Source organism: Anas acuta, chromosome W, assembly GCF_963932015.1.
Source record: "Anas acuta chromosome W, bAnaAcu1.1, whole genome shotgun sequence".
In the NCBI taxonomy this organism is placed as follows: Eukaryota; Metazoa; Chordata; class Aves; order Anseriformes; family Anatidae; genus Anas; species Anas acuta.
Genome location: NC_089016.1, coordinates 26,288,396 through 26,307,006, shown reverse-complemented (window position 1 = coordinate 26,307,006; position 18,611 = coordinate 26,288,396). Strand labels below are relative to the sequence as shown.

Genomic DNA, 18,611 nt, shown 5'->3' with positions numbered 1-18,611 from the left:
AAAGGTGAGAAGTTGTTTCCCCCCACCCCAAAACTGGGGTAAGGAACTCAGAAAGGCTGGTAGTATGTAACTGAGAAAAGTCAAAGGATTGATTAATGCACTGTATCCATAAAGGCAAAACTGGAGCAATGAGTGAGCAGTGATCTGGAAGGAGGTATTACTGGATGAAGATTGTAATTAAGCAAGTTAGTACCGAGTCTTCCATGTGGAATCTGGGGGTTAGCCAAATGGAGTACAGGGATGTCCCAGACAAAACCCTGTCTGTCTGCTCATCATCAAAATCAAAGGAAGAGTAGGCCACAAGTGATAATGCGGTTAAGATTTGGAAATATTCTATGCAAACAGAAACCACTTGAGAAAAATGGTGTTTCAGAAGAACCAGTCTAACAGATAACGGAATTAGTTAGAAAAAAAAATGTGGACAATATCTGATAATTAATACTAAATTGGGGGGAAAAAAAAGTATTGCCAGAAGAAATTAAAAGTGAGACCCAAAATAAGGTAATGAAAAAAGGTAGAATATTTCCTGTAATGGGAAAATCAAGGCCATGGAAAAAGTACTTAGCTTCAGAAGAGGCTTCATACCTGTCAGACAATTAGAGTGGAAAACTAACATTTCTGTTATTTGGAAGTTGTTCATGTATTCAGCAGAAGACCTTAAATTTATGTCCAATATAAATAGCACACAATGATTTGGAAATAAGTGATGAAGGTTTCTGGAAAATCTTTTGTATGAGGATGTCTTACTTTCTAGTGAAAGTTTTTTGAAACCCAGGAAAGTTGCAGTGAGAGCAGATAAAGTCACATTGAGATAAAAGGAAAGACCTAGCTAAACAAAGACCTGGCAGCTTGATATCAGTTCTGGAAAAAAAATATAGGATGGCTACAAAAATATAGCAGATATGTTGTACAAATTGAGGTGAAGCTATTCAAAACAAGTAAGAAATACTATAATGAATTAGGGAAATGACAATATTGGTATTAAAATAAGAACATGCTTGGATCAAAAAAAAAAAAAAAAGAAAACTATGACAGGTCTACTGCAAGGAGGAGTGTTAGGAGTAGGTTCATGGTTCTACACCAGATGTACTTCCCACAGAACAGACTGTGATGATGTGTCTGTGATGATGCGAGTTCATTAATGACAAGGCAATGAAACTGGAAACATGGGAAGGCTCTCCAGGAAGCGTAGGTGGAAGAAATGAGGCAAGGGAGTGAGTGTATGAGCTGTAGCCTGGGCTCAGTGCAGAAGAGCAAGAAGTGCAGGATTTGCTGGGCTGACGTCAGGGTGTGTGCCTGGGGCTGCTGTCACACAAAACATGTGCTGTCCAAGCCTGTGTCTTGGCCCACGGCTGTTGGTTGGGGGGAGTGTGTTTGGGATCTCCTGCCTCACCCCTACTCTTCCATGGGCGTTGTTTGAAGGTTCTTGCTGGAAAGATGGTGTAGTTGGGTTTTCCCCTGTTATTCCCATAAAAGCAGAGGATGCTGGAGTGGGGATCTGGTGCTGTAGGTTTTGGTTTGTGAAGAGAGGAAAAAGAGTTAGATAAATAAAGTAGCAGAGAAGAGCGGTTGCTGGATATGATGCAACATCTCCGAAGTGATTTTTATGAAGGTTCAGGCAGGCTGATTCTGAAGTGTGTGCATTCAGTAAGGGACAGTGTCCATGTCAGCTTGGACATTTGGGGGTTACCCCTGCATTTAGCTGACAAGGAATGGGGTACCAATGGTGTCATGGGGACAGGAGAATGTCAGTGAGGCTGCTTTTGTTTCAGGGCAGCACTGGAATTAGTTCAAAGCAGCTGTCCGCAGCTGCCAGTGTGGGTTTGGTGGGGGAGAAAATAAGGCTTGTGCAGGAGATCTGTGTGTGGGGCTGTGAATGCACACCTGCCTGTAACCATTCCCTGCTGTGCCTGTTAAACATGTGACTTACATAAAAATATTTTAGGAATACTATTATTTTTGCTGTTATCTGTTCACTTTTTTTTCTAAAAAAAAAAAAAAAAAGTTGTGTGTGAGAAACATCTCAAATAATTTTCTTCAGACAGGATCTTCTGTGAAGCTATTTTACTCGCGATTGCAATGGCGGGCGTCCTGGCAATTAGGAGTGCATTTCAGTAAACAAATCATAACCTTTTATTCCCTATTACCTGACACCTGATCACCTCCCCTGTTTCCTCATTGGCTGAGTACTACAGGTTCACAAGCTACTCGACACTCCTCTATACCATATATGTACAGTTTTTCTTTTTTTCAACCCTTTAATTTCTCCTTTCTTATGCTTTGAGAACTTGTGATCTTTTTTTTTTTTTTACTGTTCTCACACTGCTCATCCTGTTTTTCTCAAGCTTCCACCTTATTTTGGAACAGTGAGGCCTTCTACTGTCCACTTATCTACTTAGCATTTCTCCTTGTTATGACTACACAACTACCTTGGAATACAGAAAATTAGTTCTCTACTGCAAAAACATAACTTTGTTTCTCACAAATAGATTAATACATAATGGAGTTGTAGGTTCTTGGGCAGTTCTGCACACGGGTTCAGCAAGCTGACAAGAATGGGAAGTTCAGACTTAAAGGAATGGAGTTAAGTCCATCCTGGCAGGTCTACAAGGGTTGCATGCATGTAAAGGCAGTATCTGAAGTCAAGATAGTACAAATTATTTGTGTATGGCCTTTGCCCTTCTGTGGGTGACCTGCAGGTCTGAGCGGTACAGCAAGCAGCATGGGGACATGGTGTGCAAGAAGGTCCTGTGCCACATCTCCAGCATGTCCAGCTGAACGCTGAGTGAGGGTGGCATGTCTTTTCCTTTGGTGCTGCCTGAGTGTGGAGCACCTGTGGAGGCCCTGGGGATATGAGCATTTAGGACTGATCCCAGCACGCTGGAGCAGCCTTTTGTTCCCCGCTGCCTTATACCAGCTCTGGCTGCCATGAGGGACGTAAGGGAAGGGGAGATGGCCCCGTGTTTGTGTCCCTGTGTGGAGCTCAGTGTGGTGGTTGTGTGTGGAGGTGGGCTGCCCCCGCAGGAGGTTCTGTGCTGGTGAGACAAGAGCCACTGTCAAAGTTTCTACAAAAGGTGAGGTTAATTTGTTTGCAATAAATAGATAAATAGGAGGAGTGTGGGAGGAATGTGTGTGGCTCCTCTTAGAGCATGGCATGGGTGAGGCAGTGGATGCGCTGGAAGCAGGCATGAGCCTCGAGGCGGATGTGGTCCCATGCACAGGGGCTGTAGGTGTGGTTCTGGAGGTGGTGCTGGAGCTGGTTGAGGAGGTTGTGGCGTGCGGTGTGGAGCCAGTGCGCGGGGGTGCTGGGGCTGCTGAGGATGTCAAAGAGTTGTTGGAGGAGGTGGAGGGCAGTGTGTGCGGCTTGCTGTGTGTTGTTGGTGTCTAGGAGGGTGTCTGGGAAGGAGCAAGGTGCGTGTTGTTACGGGCAGGGCTGTGTGGGGCTGGAAGCCATGTTCCGGAGGAGCTGGAGGCTGTCCCAGGGGAAGGCGCTGTCGTGGAGGCACAGGGGACTGCAGGAGAAGGTGTTGGCAGGAGGTGTGAGGGAGGAGCGGGAACGCCAGGGTGCCGTAGATGCCTGTTGGTGGTAGGGCTGTGGGCCCAGGCATGGTGGGGCCTGAGTTGTTCTGGGCAGGAGCCTGTTGGGGCTGGGTGGTGGTGTGGGTGGTAGCAATGCTCAGGGTGCTGCCGTGTGTTGGGCTTTATGTGGTGCAGCATCTTTCCCTTCGTCATCATCCAGAGAGAATTCATAGAATCATAGAATATCCTGAGTTGGAAGGGACCCTTAAGGATCATCAAGTCCAACTCTTGACACCGCACAGGTCTACCCAAAAGTTCAGACCATGTGACTAAGTGCACAGTCCAATCTCTTCTTAAATTCAGTCAGACTCGGTGCAGTGACCACTTCCCTGGGGAGCCTGTTCCAGTGTGCAACCACTCTCTCTCTGTGAAGAACCCCCTCCTGATGTCAAGCCTAAACTTCCCCTGCCTCAGCTTAACCCCGTTCCCACGGGTCCTGTCACTGGTGTTAATGGAGAAAAGGTCTCCTGCCTCTCGACACCCCCTTACGAGGAAGTTGTAGACTGCGATGAGGTCTCCCCTCAGCCTCCTCTTCTCCAGGCTGAACAGGCCCAGTGCCCTCAGCCGTTCCTCGTACGTCTTCCCCTCCAGGCCTTTCACCATCTTCGTAGCCCTCCTCTGGACACTCTCCAACAGTTTCATGTCCTTTTTATACTGTGGTGCCCAGAACTGCACACAGTACTCGAGGTGAGGCCGCACCAGCGCAGAGTAGAGCGGGACAATCACCTCCCTTGACCTACTAGCGATGCCGTGCTTGATGCACCCCAGGACACGGTTGGCCCTCCTGGCTGCCAGGGCACACTGCCGGCTCATATTCAGCTTGCTGTCTACCACGACCCCCAGATCCCTCTCTTCTAGGCTGCTCTCCAGCGTCTCATCGCCCAGTCTGTACGTGCAGCCAGGGTTTCCCCGTCCCAGGTGCAGGACCCGGCACTTGCTCTTATTGAACTTCATGCGGTTGGTGATCGCCCATCTCTCCAACCTATCCAGATCCCTCTGCAAGGCCTTTCCACCCTCATCCGAGTCCACAACTCCTCCAAGTTTGGTGTCATCAGCAAACTTGCTCAAAATACCTTCTATTCCTACATCCAGATCGTTTATATAAATATTGAAAAGTACCGGCCCTAAAATGGAGCCTTGAGGGACCCCACTGGTGACCGCCCGCCAGCCTGACGCAGCCCCATTCACCATAACCCTTTGGGCCCTGCCCGTTAGCCAATTGCTCACCCATCGTATGATGTTTTTATTTAGCTGTATGGTGGACATTTTGTCCAGTAGGATCCTATGGGAAACCGTGTCAAAAGCCTTGCTGAAGTCCAAAAAAATCACATCAGCTGGTTTCCCTTGGTCCACCATACGGGTGATCTTATCATAAAAGGAAATCAGGTTAGTTAGGCAGGACCTACCCTTCACAAACCCATGCTGGCTGGGACCAATGACTGCTTTGTCCCCCAGGTGCGCCTCAATAAGTTCGAGAACCATCTTCTCCATGATTTTACCAGGCACTGACGTGAGACTGACAGGCCTGTAATTGCTAGGGTCTTCTTTCTGACCCTTCTTGAAAATCGGCACAACATTTGCCAGCTTCCAGCCTACCGGGACCTCTCCAGACTCCCAGGATCGTTGAAAAATAATTGAGAGAGGTTCCACGATGACGTCCGCCAGCTCTTTCAGCACCCGGGGATGAATCCCATCCGGACCCATGGACTTGTAGGGATCCAGGTGGAGTAGCAAATTCCGCACACGTTCAGGGTCGGTTGGGAGTTTGTCATCCCCACCGTCCCGGTCCTCCAGCTCAGGGCACCCTGGGTCCCGAAGCCCATCATCGGCATTGAAGACAGAGGCAAAGAAGGCGTTAAGCGTCTCTGCTTTGCCTATGTCATTGTCTGTGAGGAGACCTTCCCTATCAAGGAGCGGCCCTATGTATTCTTTAGTTCTCCTTTTTCCATTCACATATCTAAAAAAACCCTTTTTATTTTCTCTCACAGACACAGCCAGCTTCCCCTATTTCCATTTGGTTTTGCTTTCTGTTTGCCTTTTTCCTTCAATCTTCTGTGGAGCCAGGCGAGGTGTGCCCACATGCTGCAAGCAGGGGCAGCACGCATTTTTCCCAGCACTGCTGTCGGGGTGCTGGGGTGTCCCAGTTGCGGGTCAGGCTGGTTGCAGGCCAATGTGGCTGGGTGGGGGATGTGAAATCACTGTGGCAAGGGGCGGTTGGGGCAGCTGTGCTGCAGAAGCATTTTAGGGTTTCCCTTTTGTTGCTTTCATGGACTGTTTTGCTTGAGTTTTATTTTCAGGTTTCCTTGCCTACCCAAATCAATTTTTCTTATATAATGCTCTGATACTCTTTGTGTTTCTGTTTATGTATGTTTCCCTTTATTTACTTTTTGTTGTTTACATTTGATGAGTTGATAAGACAGAATTACCTGGGAAGGAAAGAATGATGAAATATGGTGTGGTTTCAAGTTACACAAAGTCCCTGCAATCCTAAATCTTTGCCAGGTTATTTCATGTTCAGTGATGGAGGAGGATGATGTGTATGAAACAGGACAGCGAGACGCAGAATTGCAGCAAGGTAGAAGGTCCAATTAAATTAGAGAAAGCATTTGAGGTGTCAGGGAATTTGCAGAGATGAGCGTGGAGGAGGATACTTTTCCGGTGTTGGAGAATGTGTAAATGGGGAGAGGAGTGGTGAGGGCATTTAACTAGCTCTGGATGGTGAGGAGTAAGTGAACATCAGGAGGAAAACTGCTTGGTGGAGTACCAGCCTCCCAGGTGGAGCTCACCCAGAGAGGGAAGGGCAACTTCTTCACCCTAACTGAAAATGAAATGTTGCTTTGTTTTTGCTGGAGTGCTCTGTTATCTCAGAGTGCAAGCCTGCCAGGGTGAGGACTGTCTTTCTGTAGAGGACCTAGAATATGATCCAAAGCAGTGGTCTCCACCTCTTTTGATCATGCACCCCTATCACTTTGGGGAGGGGGTAAGGGGTTGAGCACCCAGCCCCTTATTTTTTTTTATTTCATGTTATTAATGGTATCCAAAAAAAAATCTTCATATACTCCAGTAGATTGTCTTAGGCACCCCACTTTGCAGTCCACTGATCTACAGTCTTCTGTGACATAATTTAAATAATCTTTTCTGTCATCAGGTAGCAACTTCTTGCTCCAATTTTCTTTCAAGTTTGTTCTTTTTCTGTGTTTTTTTTTTTTTTTTTTTTTTTACTTTTAGAGAACAGGGCATTGTATAAGACCTTTAGACTACATCCCCGTTATTTTTATGGTCCTGGCCTGACTTCAAGTCTTTGGCACCCTGCAGGGTCTGTTCTTGATGACAGCTCTAAGCTGAGGGTTGGGAGAGAAGAGCTTTTAGTCATTGCCTTTGAGCAGAGGTGGATGCTCAGCAAGAAGTGACCTTCCTCTCTGCCCTTAGATGTATCAGCAGGCTAAGCAGAAGCTGCCATTAAGAGATAAAGTGACTGCAGACGATATTAAGTGTCCATAGAGCAGGTTTAGTGTGAAATTGAGGATCCTGGTAAATCTTTAGCTGTTTTAAGCTTGGGCAGAAACTGACCTTATAGCTTCCCTTATTCCGTGCTTTTAAAATTCTTATTTTTATAAAGCAGGGTTTGTAAGAGCTACTCAGCTCTGTTATGGTTTCAACTATTAATAAATGATGTCACCTTTGTTTAAGGATTACTACGGAATTACATTCCCTGCTCCTGCAACCTTGACAGGCAGAGATGGGAGCCTTGCTAACAACCCATACTCAGGTGAGTGCTATTTAAAGACAAGGACAATAAGTGACATGTGTTGGTTTCTAAATGCAGGTCATCCTGCTGTTGCTGACGGAGCAGTCATTTTTCCCTTCTGTAGGCAATTTAAATCCACCAATCTGAAAATAAGTAAATAAAAACAAGCTTCTCCCTCTCAATTTTGACATGGATTTTTATTCATGGTTTTAATTGGGAATTCATACATGACCTCTTCTGGGATAAAGTTGGATAGTCTTTGAGAGCAAGTGCAAAATTGTTAAAAATGTAAATGCCAGTGTCATCTAGTGCCTTTCCCAAGCACATACAGGTGCTTGGAAGATACCTGATAGTTTATTTGGTCTTTTCCTTGAAATTCAGCTGGCTGGCTTTCCTTTTTTTGGCACTGGAATAGACCCTTTTAGAACCCTTTCAGCTGCAACCTGTGCTTGGTTATTGCTATTTTAGCACTTGTATGTTGCCACCAGGAGCTGCCTCTAGCAGGTTCTCCCCTGCCCTCCTCAAATCTAATGGATTTCGCTCCCAAAAGCATGTGGTCTAAGAAGCTCTTCCTCATTCTTGTTCTTCAGTTATCAATGTGCAAAGATGATATTAATGCTGTACAGCATATTCAGCAAGAGCTTTTCTTCCACTGCCATCTGATTACAGCTTAAAACTGTAGCCATAGGTATTACGATTCCTATAACACAGTTATTGAATGTTGTCACTCTTCTTGGCAACCAACAAAGAGGAGTACTGGTCAGGAATGAGATACGATGTGTCATCTTGTTTAAAAAAAAAAAAAAACAAACAGCAACATATGAACATGCTGCTCTGTAGGCTGTCAGAAAAATGCAAGTGTTTTGGAGTTTTCTGTTTCGTAGTCACTTCTCTTGGGAGTTGATTTTGGGTTAATAACCAATTTCCCTTCCTACTTCTTCAATAAGGTGGTCCACGATGCAAGCCTTGCTTTCCTGGCCTTCAGCTACTGTCTCCAGAACTTTGGTGGTGTGAGGAACCGGACATCTAACTAGTCACGCTTCATAAATAAACATTGACAAAAACATGCCCAACACTGCCTGTAAATCTTAACTTGCTCTCAGCCCATGAAGCTTGGCTAATCAGTTTAACCTCCAGGAGAGTCATGTTTTAACCCAACAACCATTTGCACTTTGGCTATTTACCATAGTTCTGCTTTTAGCATATTTTATTGCAATGATCTGATAGTAATGAATCTGCTTGGTGTGCATGAGATGGGTAAGTATCGGTGTCTCCATTCTATCAATGGATTAGCCATGGCACAGAGCTCTGTGCCACAAACAGGCCATGTCCCTGTGGCCATCAGGAATAGAGACCGGGAAAGTTCTTCCCATGAAAACCTGCAGCCTTTCAAGTGTAGGGTGTGCTCTTTGTTAGTTTATGTGTACTCAGAGGATCCTTGTGGAGAAGCTTTCATCCCTTTCTGATCAGTCTTTTCCTTCTCAGGTGACGTAACAAAATTTGGCCGTGGGGATTCTGCCTCCCCTGCTCCCACTACCACGCTAGCCCAGCCGCAGCAGAACCAGACGCAGACTCACCACACGACTCAGCAGCCCTTCCTCAACCCGACCCTGCCACCGGGGTACAGCTATACCGGGCTCCCTTACTACGCTGGGATGCCAGGCATACCCAGCGCATTCCAGTATGGGCCAACCATGTTTGTAAGTGTGTTGGCTTCAACTGTAACCCTTGCTTCATACTTACCTGGTTTTGCTCTCTCCACCAAAATCTGGCCTACATCTTCCCCATCCTGCAAAGGATCTCTAAAAAAGTTGTGCAAGGATGAGAAAATACCTGCTTGTCCCTTCCACAAGAGGAAACTCAAAAGGCCAGAACTCATAGGCACAGGTTACTGTAAATAGTAGACAGCTGCAGCTCATGGGTTTATAGTGTTCCTGAAAACCCTTAGGAGCTTCTGCAGAGTCAAAAGAAGACCTCAAGAAGCTGTAGAGCAGCACTGGTAGTCTCAGGAGGAAGTTATTTGGGAAGAGGTGATGCTCCAGGCCAGAAGGGTAGATAAGTCTATTTTAGAGTACTGTAGGGACTACGTTTTATGAAACAACCTCTGGCAGAAGCTGGTTTTGTTTGATTCTGGAGAGCGCTGTGGTTGCTTGGTTTTGGTTTAAGGCAAAAAACTTGATTTTTGCAGTCAATTTCATTGCACATATGAAATAAAAGGCAGCTTGAGATGTGGTTGTATTGCAATGGGAAGAAAGGCCATGGGAAAGGGCAGCTCTAGCAGGAAACATGTGGCTTGCACAGAGCTGCTCCAGCAGTGAGTGCCACCTCCCCTGTGATTCCAGTGCTCCTGGCTCCAATTTATTTCCCATGTGAGCTGGAGGTGCCTTCCCCACTAGATGGCAGAGGGAGCTTGCTTTTTGTGCGCTGCTCCCCAGCTAACAGCAGCTTTTGTTATCCTTCCTCCTTTGTCCAGGTACCTCCGGCATCTGCTAAGCAGCACGGAGTCAATCTGAACACCGCGTCCACTCCTTTCCAGCAGGCAAGTGGCTACGGGCAGCACGGCTATGGAGCAGGTACGCTCGTCACTGCGCTTTTCACTGGAGCGTCTGCAGAGCTGCTTGCACCCTGTAACACCTTGTCTTGTACACACTGGCAGGCTATGATGACTTAACGCAGGGAACGGTAGCTGGAGATTTCGGCAAAGGAGGCTACAGTGGGTCATCTCAAGCACAAAACAAATCTGCTGGCACTGGACCTGGGAAAGGTAACACATGAGACTTGAGGTTACTCCTGAGTGGGATTCAGCAGGGCAAACTCCCAGCATTGCCAGTGCAGTTTTGTCCTCAATTACACATGGGAGATGCGCAGTTTTGTCCTCAATTACACATGGGAGAAGTAGTGAGCTGTTTTCCCTGTCAGAGTTGGCTTTGGTGAAGAGTAAATGGTCTCGAAGTAGTGGGATGCTACTGCCAAAATGGTCCTCTGCCAAACACTGACTGGATTTTGAGTCTGGTAGATGCCTGAGATAGCCGTACATTCAGAGCAAGCCAGGCAGTTCACGTATCTTGGGGCTGTTTCAGCTGCTGTCCCCATGCTCTGTAACTCATTGCATTGTTTCATGCCTACAGGTCCTCTGTGACCATAAAGGCTAAGGAATGTACATGGCTCATGTGAAAGCTTTATTCTGCACGTGCTGGTTAGACCTGAGAAATGTATACCAAACTGCTTAGCACTAACTAGTTCATCCTTGGGCTTAAGCAAATACCAAGCACTTGTTGTGCGTTTGAAACACCCCCTGGACTAGTCAGGACATCAGTCTTCAAGCAGGAGCTGATCGTGCTCTCCTCTGCGGCCTGCAAAAAGGAGAGATCTCCTAGGAAGGGTAAAATCTCCTAGGAAGGGTACAGCCTTAGAGCAGTGCAAACCCACCAAGTCCAGGCATCTGATTCAGTGGCCACAGGAACCACTGCTTGTAATCCGATCCAAGTGATCGGATCCTGTCCTTGTAAACCTACAAATGAGTGGCCAATTTGAGAGTCCCTTTGCTGGTAAGTGTCTGTTCCTGAGCCATTTGTGGCACCAGCTGATCCAGGTGGAAGCCAGCCTGAGCCAGTGATGCTAATTCTGTAGGGGTGGAGGAGCAGGGCAGGCCTCATCCTTCTGCATGATGCGAAAGGACAAGGGCATAAGCATGTATCAGCTGCTGAGGCTCATTGCTCAGCACACTACTGGAAAGCTCTTGAATGCTGTGATAGAGCCAAATGCATCCCTAATCCTGGGGGAAAGCTGGCTTTCTGCGAGCTAAAAGTATTCAGCATAGCCAGCTGCTGCCCAGTGAAGTGCATTTGAATCCCAGCTGTAATCTGTGCGCAGTGGACATGGGTGATTTGTCCCCAGCTGGTTGCCTGCTCTGCAGCAGGGAGCTGAGCTCCTGCTCCTGGCCGGAGTGCTGTTAGTCTGAGAGCACCAAGCAGGAGGGCATGTGAAGCAGCGGTTTCAGGTGCCCCCACTGAGGTACCAGGAGCGAAGCACACATAGGGTGCTGCTTGGCTTTCTTGTTTTCAGTGCTTTTTTGTTTTCCAGGTGTTTCTGTGACCTCAAGTAACACAGGTGTGCCTGATATCAGTGGCTCAGTCTATAACAAGACTCAGGTGAGGAACACTGGACCCTCTACCCTGGTGGCTCCCTGATTACGGGTGGTTTGGTGGGACTGTGCCAGAGCCCTGGCAGCTGGGGACAGTTCCCAGGCAGCTTGGGCTTGGGGTCGGCAGGCTTTGGCATTTATTATGCTGGCTCTGCTAGCTGGAGAGGAGTCTTGCTTTCTGTTCTGCTGCCTCTGCCATGTCCACTCCTGGCCAAAGCTGCTGGCACAGACGCAGAGCTCCCTGCACTGTCACATGCTGTCTCACGCATGCTGTGGGTGCAAATAAACAGGATAGCACAATCAAAATTGCCTCTAAAGCAGACAAGTGAAGAGGATGTTAGCTTTTTTCAGAGACATGAGCCAGCAGTGCCCACCCCTGTACCTGAGGGTCTCTCCCATGGGTGCCAGCACCACTCTGCTCCACCTTTGGCTCTTGCTCTGCACACAGGTTCCCAGGGAGAGCAGAAAGTGCTCGATGAGCTATGCAGTGGAGTTACAGCCAGCTCCTTTCCCCATCCTTGCACCCTCTGTCAGGGCAGTGTGCATCAGGCTGTGCTTCATGCCCAGGAGTAGGACAGCAGCTCTTGGATACATGTGTAGCGTTAGGGGCAGAGCTTTGGTTGGGGGAGCCAAACCTTAGTGCAGTTTCTTCCTGCATTTTTGTTAGGATGCCTTGAGTAGGTCAAATAATTCAGCCTGAGCCCCTGAGAGGTCTGATAGACTGATTTCAGGCAGCTGCTGCCACCCTATGTCCCACTAAGCAAAAAGAGGTTGGGAGAAAAAAAAAGGAACACAGTAGCCATGGAAATAAAATTAAGTTTTGGGCATCAGTGCAGAAATACGGGTGAGGAGTTGAACTCAATCTGAAGTGCCCACAGGTATTTGGCCTGACTTGGCTTGCTCACAGGGTTGATGAGAGGTGCAGGGATCTGTGTTCAGGCCACTCTTGTTCTTGTTTGGTCACTGTGGGGCTGTTCCTGCCGGTCTCTGATGCTGTCCCCGTTGCCTCCCGTGCAGACGTTTGACAAGCAGGGATTCCACACTGGCACACCGCCTCCTTTCAGCCTGCCCTCTGCTCTCGGATCTACTGGGCCCTTGAACCCTGGTGCTGCCCCAGGTTATGCTCCAGCCCCTTTTCTCCACATCGTGCCTGCACATCAGCAGCCTCATTCCCAGATGCTGCATCACCATCTTCAACAAGATGGGCAGGTGAGTCAGCCCCTGCAGCTTTTGCAAAGCGCACGTTGCTCCCACTTACCTCCCAGTGTGGGATTTTGGTTTTATTTTGTTTTTGTTTTGCTTTGCTTGCTGGGAATATGGCCTGGCAGGGTTGCAGGCTAGCAGACTAGATGCTGTTTATTAGCCTGGGAGGGCTGGAGGCCAAGTCCTGTTTGGAAGAGGCTGTTGCAATGTGGACACAGAGGGGTGCGGGGGGTGGAAGGTTGAGGCAGCTGGTGCTGTTTGTTCCCTGGACACGAGCACACGAGCATTTGCACTGTGACTGGGAAAAACAAAAACAAAAAAACAAGCTTCCCCTTGCGTGTCAGCTCCAGTTTCTGATTTGATTTCACCAACTGGTGCGTTTCTTTTCCTCACTGTAAATGTTCCCTGAAAAAAAAGTGTTCTGCTTTGGAGTCCAGAAATAGGCAGTAACTGCTCCTTCTGAACACTTGACATCCTGCTGGTGCAGTCTCTATTCACCTTGAGAATGCTTCTCTGCTTCCCACAGCCCTGCTGTTCTCCTTGTGGCCTCCTGCCTCTGATGCTGATGTCTCCTCCTGTTCTGATTTCTAGGGTGGATCTGGTCAGCGCAACCAGCCCAGCACCATGCAGCAAAAGTCTCAGGCTACCAAAACTGCCTATGGCACTTCTCCATACTGGACAAACTAAATCCAAAACTGGGGAGGGGGGAGAGAATGAAAGGAGAGGAGGAAAAAAAAAAAAAAAGAAAGAAGAGAAAAGAAGCTGAAGCCCATTTCTGGAATTATTAGGAGAAGTAACTCCTCAGCCAAATGTCTGTGTGGGGAGAACTGCAGCCAGTCAACCATCCTCTGTGCGACTCACCCGCTTCCTCTTTGAGTTGCTGTTGTAATATATTTATGTATGTATTTGTAAATGTAATAGAGCCTAAATGTGTTTTTTCTGCATCTTGCAGCCCATTTTATTTTCTTTGTAGGAAAACTAATTATTAATTTCCCATCTGCACCAGGGCATCCTTCCTCTTTTAAGCTCTATGGGCTTTATACCTCTGTCAAAAGCAAACTGCGTCATTTTTATTGGAGCTGGAGCCCATTTATTTAATGCAGTTCTAAATTCAGGCAAATAAGGATACCTGCCCCCCCCCCCCGAAAAAAAAAAAAAAAAAAAAAAAAAGAATCAATATGTCCTGTTGGTTTAATTTCTGCCTCCAGCCCCAGTATAGCTGTTACTTTAAAGGAGAAAAAAAAAAAAAGGAAAAAATGTTTTGTGGTCTTTCCCTTTTCTTTAGTCTCCCCCTGTCCTCCTGCTGTGGAAGATGAACTCATGGGCAGTTTGGTCACTGTGGCCCTGAGCTGCAGCCTCACCTTTTTATTTTCCAATTTTTAAATAAATAATAATGGGGGAAAAAAAAAAAACACAACAACACTTTTGTTTTGGTTTTGTTTCTCAAGCAAGAGACTTCAGATGGCTCAATGTGTCCTGGAACTCCCTTTTGCATCATTAGAGGCAAATATAATATAGTGGTTTAAATAAAAGTATAAGCTGTGTCTCTTACCTCTTTTTTGCCCTGAGCCACCCTGCCCAGGATCACCAGAGCTGACCAATGGAAACTTCACCTGTCCGTTCCCCCTTTTTTAAAAAAAAACAAAGACCAGGGAGGCAGCTCCTGGTCCTCCTTGTCCTGCAGTGAATGTGTTAGGAGTTTTATTTTGTTTTAGCCCTTCTTCCATCTAATAAAGGTCTGAGCTTATCACTGGTGTTTGTCTGCATTTTCAAAGGCTCTAGGAGCAGTTTTGCCTGTTCCTTTCCCCCTGTTCCTGCAGCAACTAGAGCAAAGCTCAGCTGGGGAGGCACTGAATAACAAGGCAAGGGTTCTCACTGCAGCAGGGAGAGGATGCAGGGCTGGTGCAGGGGCTCCAACCTCTGCTGTCTGCCTATGGTGTCCTTGGTTGCAGTGCTCTCTCCTGGTCCCTGCAGCAGCAGCCACAATGCCTAAGGAGGGGGCACAGCTTTGCTAGGCAGGCAGAGCATCTGCTGCATGTGCACACCAAGAGGAAGGTTAGGGCTAGGGGCTCCTGAGGGAGAGCTGCCTCTAGCTTGTCCCTTCAGGGCCTGGCACTGGTTGTGGCAGCAGCGGAGGCAGTAACTGTGAAGCCATCTTTGGCCGCTGAGCTTTTTTGCACTACTGCCCTGTTGATGGTTGAAGACAAGGAAAGAAAATACTTTTAAGGGTGATAACCAGATTTTCTACCTTAAATCCGCCACACTTTTGCCAGCTGCCCGGTCTGGAAGCACCCCCTTATGTTGTGTTGGAAGCAGTCAGTATGCATACCCAGCCCCTCACATACTTGAAGCAGCATGCCAAGAACTGCACTGGAAGCCTTTTGCTTGCCCCAGGCTTTACAACGGCAGCCCTCCAGCAGCAGGCAGCCTCCCCACTGCCACCTGCTGCAAACATGCTTGGGGGGGGGGGGGTTGCAGCTCTGCTAACCCCACTACCTTCCAGTACTGGCCCACGCTTGTCCCCTTTACATTACTGCTTTTCCACAGCCCCGAGGTACAAAACTTCCATCCTCTAGCTGTATGGGTGGCACTAGTTTTCTTGTATGCTTACCTGTACCTACAGCACTGCATGACAGTAGAAAGCATCATAAAACATCTCAGGAGCTGTTATTCAGAACTTTAAACAACACAGGCAAATAAAACAGCTCCATTACAGTACAGGGATATTTTCATTTTTTATTTTTTATTAGGAGACAGATGTGCAGAAAAGACAAAATATAACTACTGAAGGAGAGGACAACAAAAAAAAAAAAGCATCAGTTAATTCTTTCTGGTAAATTATAGTGAAGAAAAAAAAAGACGACATGGGATATTAGATAAGAAAACTACTAAGAAATCTAGTGTACCCTGCTCATTTGACAATGGTTGAAAACTGCATTTGAAGGAGGCTGTAGTTGCAAATGTAAGTGCTAATAGTGGCTGAGAGAGGTGCGAGGGGGTTAAGAAAAACCAGAATACACAGATCAGGTAAACATTTTTCCTCAAGCTTTTAAATAGTTTCAAAAAACTCAAACTTCAGTTTGCATCTCAGAAAAAGGAACCCAGCAAGTCAACAAACAATGACACTGCAAGGGACACTAGGGAAGAGAAATTAGTCTAGTAGTAGACATTGTCAAAATAGGTCACTTTTTTCCCTTTAAAAAAAGGGTAACGGAAGAGTCATGATAATATATTTTTCAAGCTTGGTATTGTAAGATGCAAGTCACTGGACTGACTGATACACACAGTGAAAACAGTCAAAAGTACACGGGCGATTCTGAAAGATGCAGTATCCTCATTTCAAACCAGGTCATCAGCAGGGCCCTCGCTGCACCACTTCCTATTCCACACTGCAAGCTGCCGGCTGCTTTCCCTGCAAGATGTGACGAGCAGGGGCCTGGGGTAGCCCTGGGCCCACCATGGCCAGGGGCAGTGGCACTGAGTCCATGGGAAGGGGAGGATGGGCAGCAGCCTCACTAAACCCCATGGCTGGCAAAGGGCAGGAGAGGTCCCGCAGTCCTGCTACCATACAAGCAGGACACTCAGGGAGCACTAAGGGACGAGGTGCCACCACCACAACTGCCTTTTGTCCCCCCAGCAGGGAGGGATGTGGGGGCAGAGCCAACCTTTGAGGAACCCAGGTGCTGGCAGACATTCTCCCCCTCTCCACTCACTCTGGGAGAGCCACTGTGCTGCGGGGACCACATCCCCATGCCCACAACCACCTCTCCCCTTAGTTTGCTCTCGCCTCCCCCTGCAGCTGGTGCCATACCATGAAAACCCCTGCGATACATGGTAGGGGCATAAGTAAGTGCCCGCAGCAGCAGCTCTCATCAGGGTAACTTCCTCTGTACCACTGGGAGGGGAGAGTCTGACCCCACAGGGCTAGCAGCCCCAGCGCTCAGCAGGTGAAGGCAGGGCTGGCTGCTGCTCGCGATCTCATCCTAAAGGTGAATTCAGGCTGCTGCACCACAGCCAAACAAAAAGAGCACATTGCAAAGGGGTCAGGGTACTGAGGAAGAGTTCTGCAGAACTGAGCATGCAGGATGTCCCTGCCCACAGGGGAGGGCTACAAGCTCTGCCATGAGCTCCCAAGAACATGCAGGTGCACCAGCTGAAGCATGCTGCTGAGAAGCTTGGCAAGCCCCATAGGGTTTTCACTGCACCCCTGGGGCTGCTAGGGAGGAAGGGGGAGAGCCCGGTATCCCTGCTTCCCTTCTGGCCCCTGCCATGACCACCACCCCACCCTGGTGCCCATAGCTGCAGCAGGGCTGTACTTACCCACACCTGATCTACACAAGCAAGAGAAAAAAGGCTCAGCCAGCACTGGATTGAGGGCACAGGAAGCACATGCACTGCTAGCAAGCACTGGGGCAGGAGGCCATCGGTCTTTCCCCATGCCAGCGACTAGTTTGGGATGAGTGCTGGCCACAACAGGTGGCCACAGGGGCAGCAGGACACATCTGCGCTCCTGGAGAGGGGCAGCTGGCAGCAGGTCGCAGCAGTGTAGCTAATCTGGACTGTTTCAACCCCAATTTATCCTGGAAAAAAAATAAATAGCAACCCAGGACTGAGTTGTACAGACGTGAAGTGTTAAGTGTTTATTTTAGGGTTCATATCACAAGCCTTTTCAGAGACAAAGCTGATTGTGCCTGCCGGGGCTTCAGTGGCCAGCTATTTCCTAACTTGAGCAGGCTGAAAAGGAATACTGTACCTTTCAGTAACATCCCATCAAGCTCAACACACACTAGCTTTACACTCTCCGCCCCATACCTTAAAAAGGAAAAGCCACCACCACAAGGCTAAATGAATGTACACATGCTATTATTGTAAATGGAGCAGCTAAACCTTGGCAATTTGTGTAGATTTTTTTTCTTCCCAGTAAGCGCAGCACTTGAGCTCCCCAAAACCCAGCTTCCAATGGGTTTGGTCTAGCTTTAAATACATTAAACATCTCAATGCAAGACTGTATTGAATTCAAGAACCTAAACACGAGCAACCCTGTTTCACTGTGAGCATTTCATAGAGAAGTGAAAAGGGGAATTTCTTTTTAAAAAAAGAAATCATAATACAGTGATGAAAGGGTTAAGAATGCAAGAATTCAGACATTCTGTTGAGGGTCTCTAAGAGATCCATAAAAAAGGAGCAAACAGATCCATACAACAGGAGACAGAAGGAGACAATAGGTTTTTGATCCCCCCCACCCACATACACACTTTTTTTGCTGGACTGCTGCTAGGTTACCGCTGCTCCCTTCTGGCCTGAGTCAGCAGGGCAGTACAAGGGCATAGAGGGAGCAGGTCACGACTCCTCATTGCCAGAATCATCGTCATCATAACACTCAGCGTCCTCCTCCTCCTCATCTTCGTCATCAATGTCATCATCATACAAGTCGTCGTAAAGCAAATCCGAACTGTTGTCAGTGGAAGGCACTTTAGTTTTGATGCAGTACTCTGCCAGTGTAGTGGGGACCTTCACGCCATCCTTCTCTGCCTCGGCTTTGGTAGCCAAAACCTGTTTCCTGCGGGAGGAGGACAGAGCAGCGTGACTGGGGCTGCACGCTGGTGCAGCTCTCCGCCTCCCGGCCCTGCTCTCCTGGCAGCCCAGGGCCCAGGGAGCTGTTTCAGCCACCGCCCGTGTCTGGCTGAAGCACCACAAGCAGCACCAGCAACAGATTTAGTTCCCATAGCCCTGGGTTTGGGAGTACTCCAAGTTTGTTTGCAGCATCCACACTTCCAGCGACATATGAGGTTGGTTATTGCACTGGGCCCTGCACGAGCAGCCTGCCAGGGCTCAGAGCAAGGTTCTTTACATTAACTGCCCCGCTGTAGAAGAGCTGTTCAGGGATTTCCCATGGCGACTTACCATCACGGTTTCAGGGGTGGTATCTGCAGCCTC

At 47.9% G+C, this 18,611-nt stretch overlaps 2 protein-coding genes across 13 annotated transcripts in view; one reads left to right on the top strand and one right to left on the bottom strand.

Moving 5' to 3' along the window:
- The window catches only part of LOC137846700 (ubiquitin-associated protein 2-like), a 115,047-nt gene extending 100,626 nt beyond the window's left edge, over positions 1–14,421 (top strand). For 5 of the 9 annotated variants that reach the window (XM_068664778.1, XM_068664783.1, XM_068664782.1 and 2 more), the window contains 8 exons: positions 7,270–7,348; positions 8,275–8,337; positions 8,813–9,027; positions 9,801–9,900; positions 9,984–10,091; positions 11,411–11,478; positions 12,489–12,680; positions 13,266–14,421. In XM_068664778.1, coding sequence (XP_068520879.1) covers positions 7,270–7,348; positions 8,275–8,337; positions 8,813–9,027; positions 9,801–9,900; positions 9,984–10,091; positions 11,411–11,478; positions 12,489–12,680; positions 13,266–13,361 — 921 coding nt within the window. In that variant the 3' untranslated portion in view covers positions 13,362–14,421. The remainder of the gene's footprint in view (positions 1–7,269; positions 7,349–8,274; positions 8,338–8,812; positions 9,028–9,800; positions 9,901–9,983; positions 10,092–11,410; positions 11,479–12,488; positions 12,681–13,265) is intronic. The other 4 variants (XM_068664785.1, XM_068664784.1, XM_068664780.1 and 1 more) reach the window with 1 other exon arrangement.
- Positions 14,422–15,390: 969 nt separating this feature from the next.
- The window catches only part of LOC137846720 (ubiquitin-conjugating enzyme E2 R2-like), a 104,588-nt gene continuing 101,367 nt past the window's right edge, over positions 15,391–18,611 (bottom strand). For all 4 annotated transcript variants that reach the window (XM_068664834.1, XM_068664835.1, XM_068664836.1 and 1 more), the window contains one exon: positions 15,391–18,234. In XM_068664834.1, the coding sequence (XP_068520935.1) occupies positions 18,015–18,234 (220 nt within the window). In that variant the 3' untranslated portion in view covers positions 15,391–18,014. The remainder of the gene's footprint in view (positions 18,235–18,611) is intronic.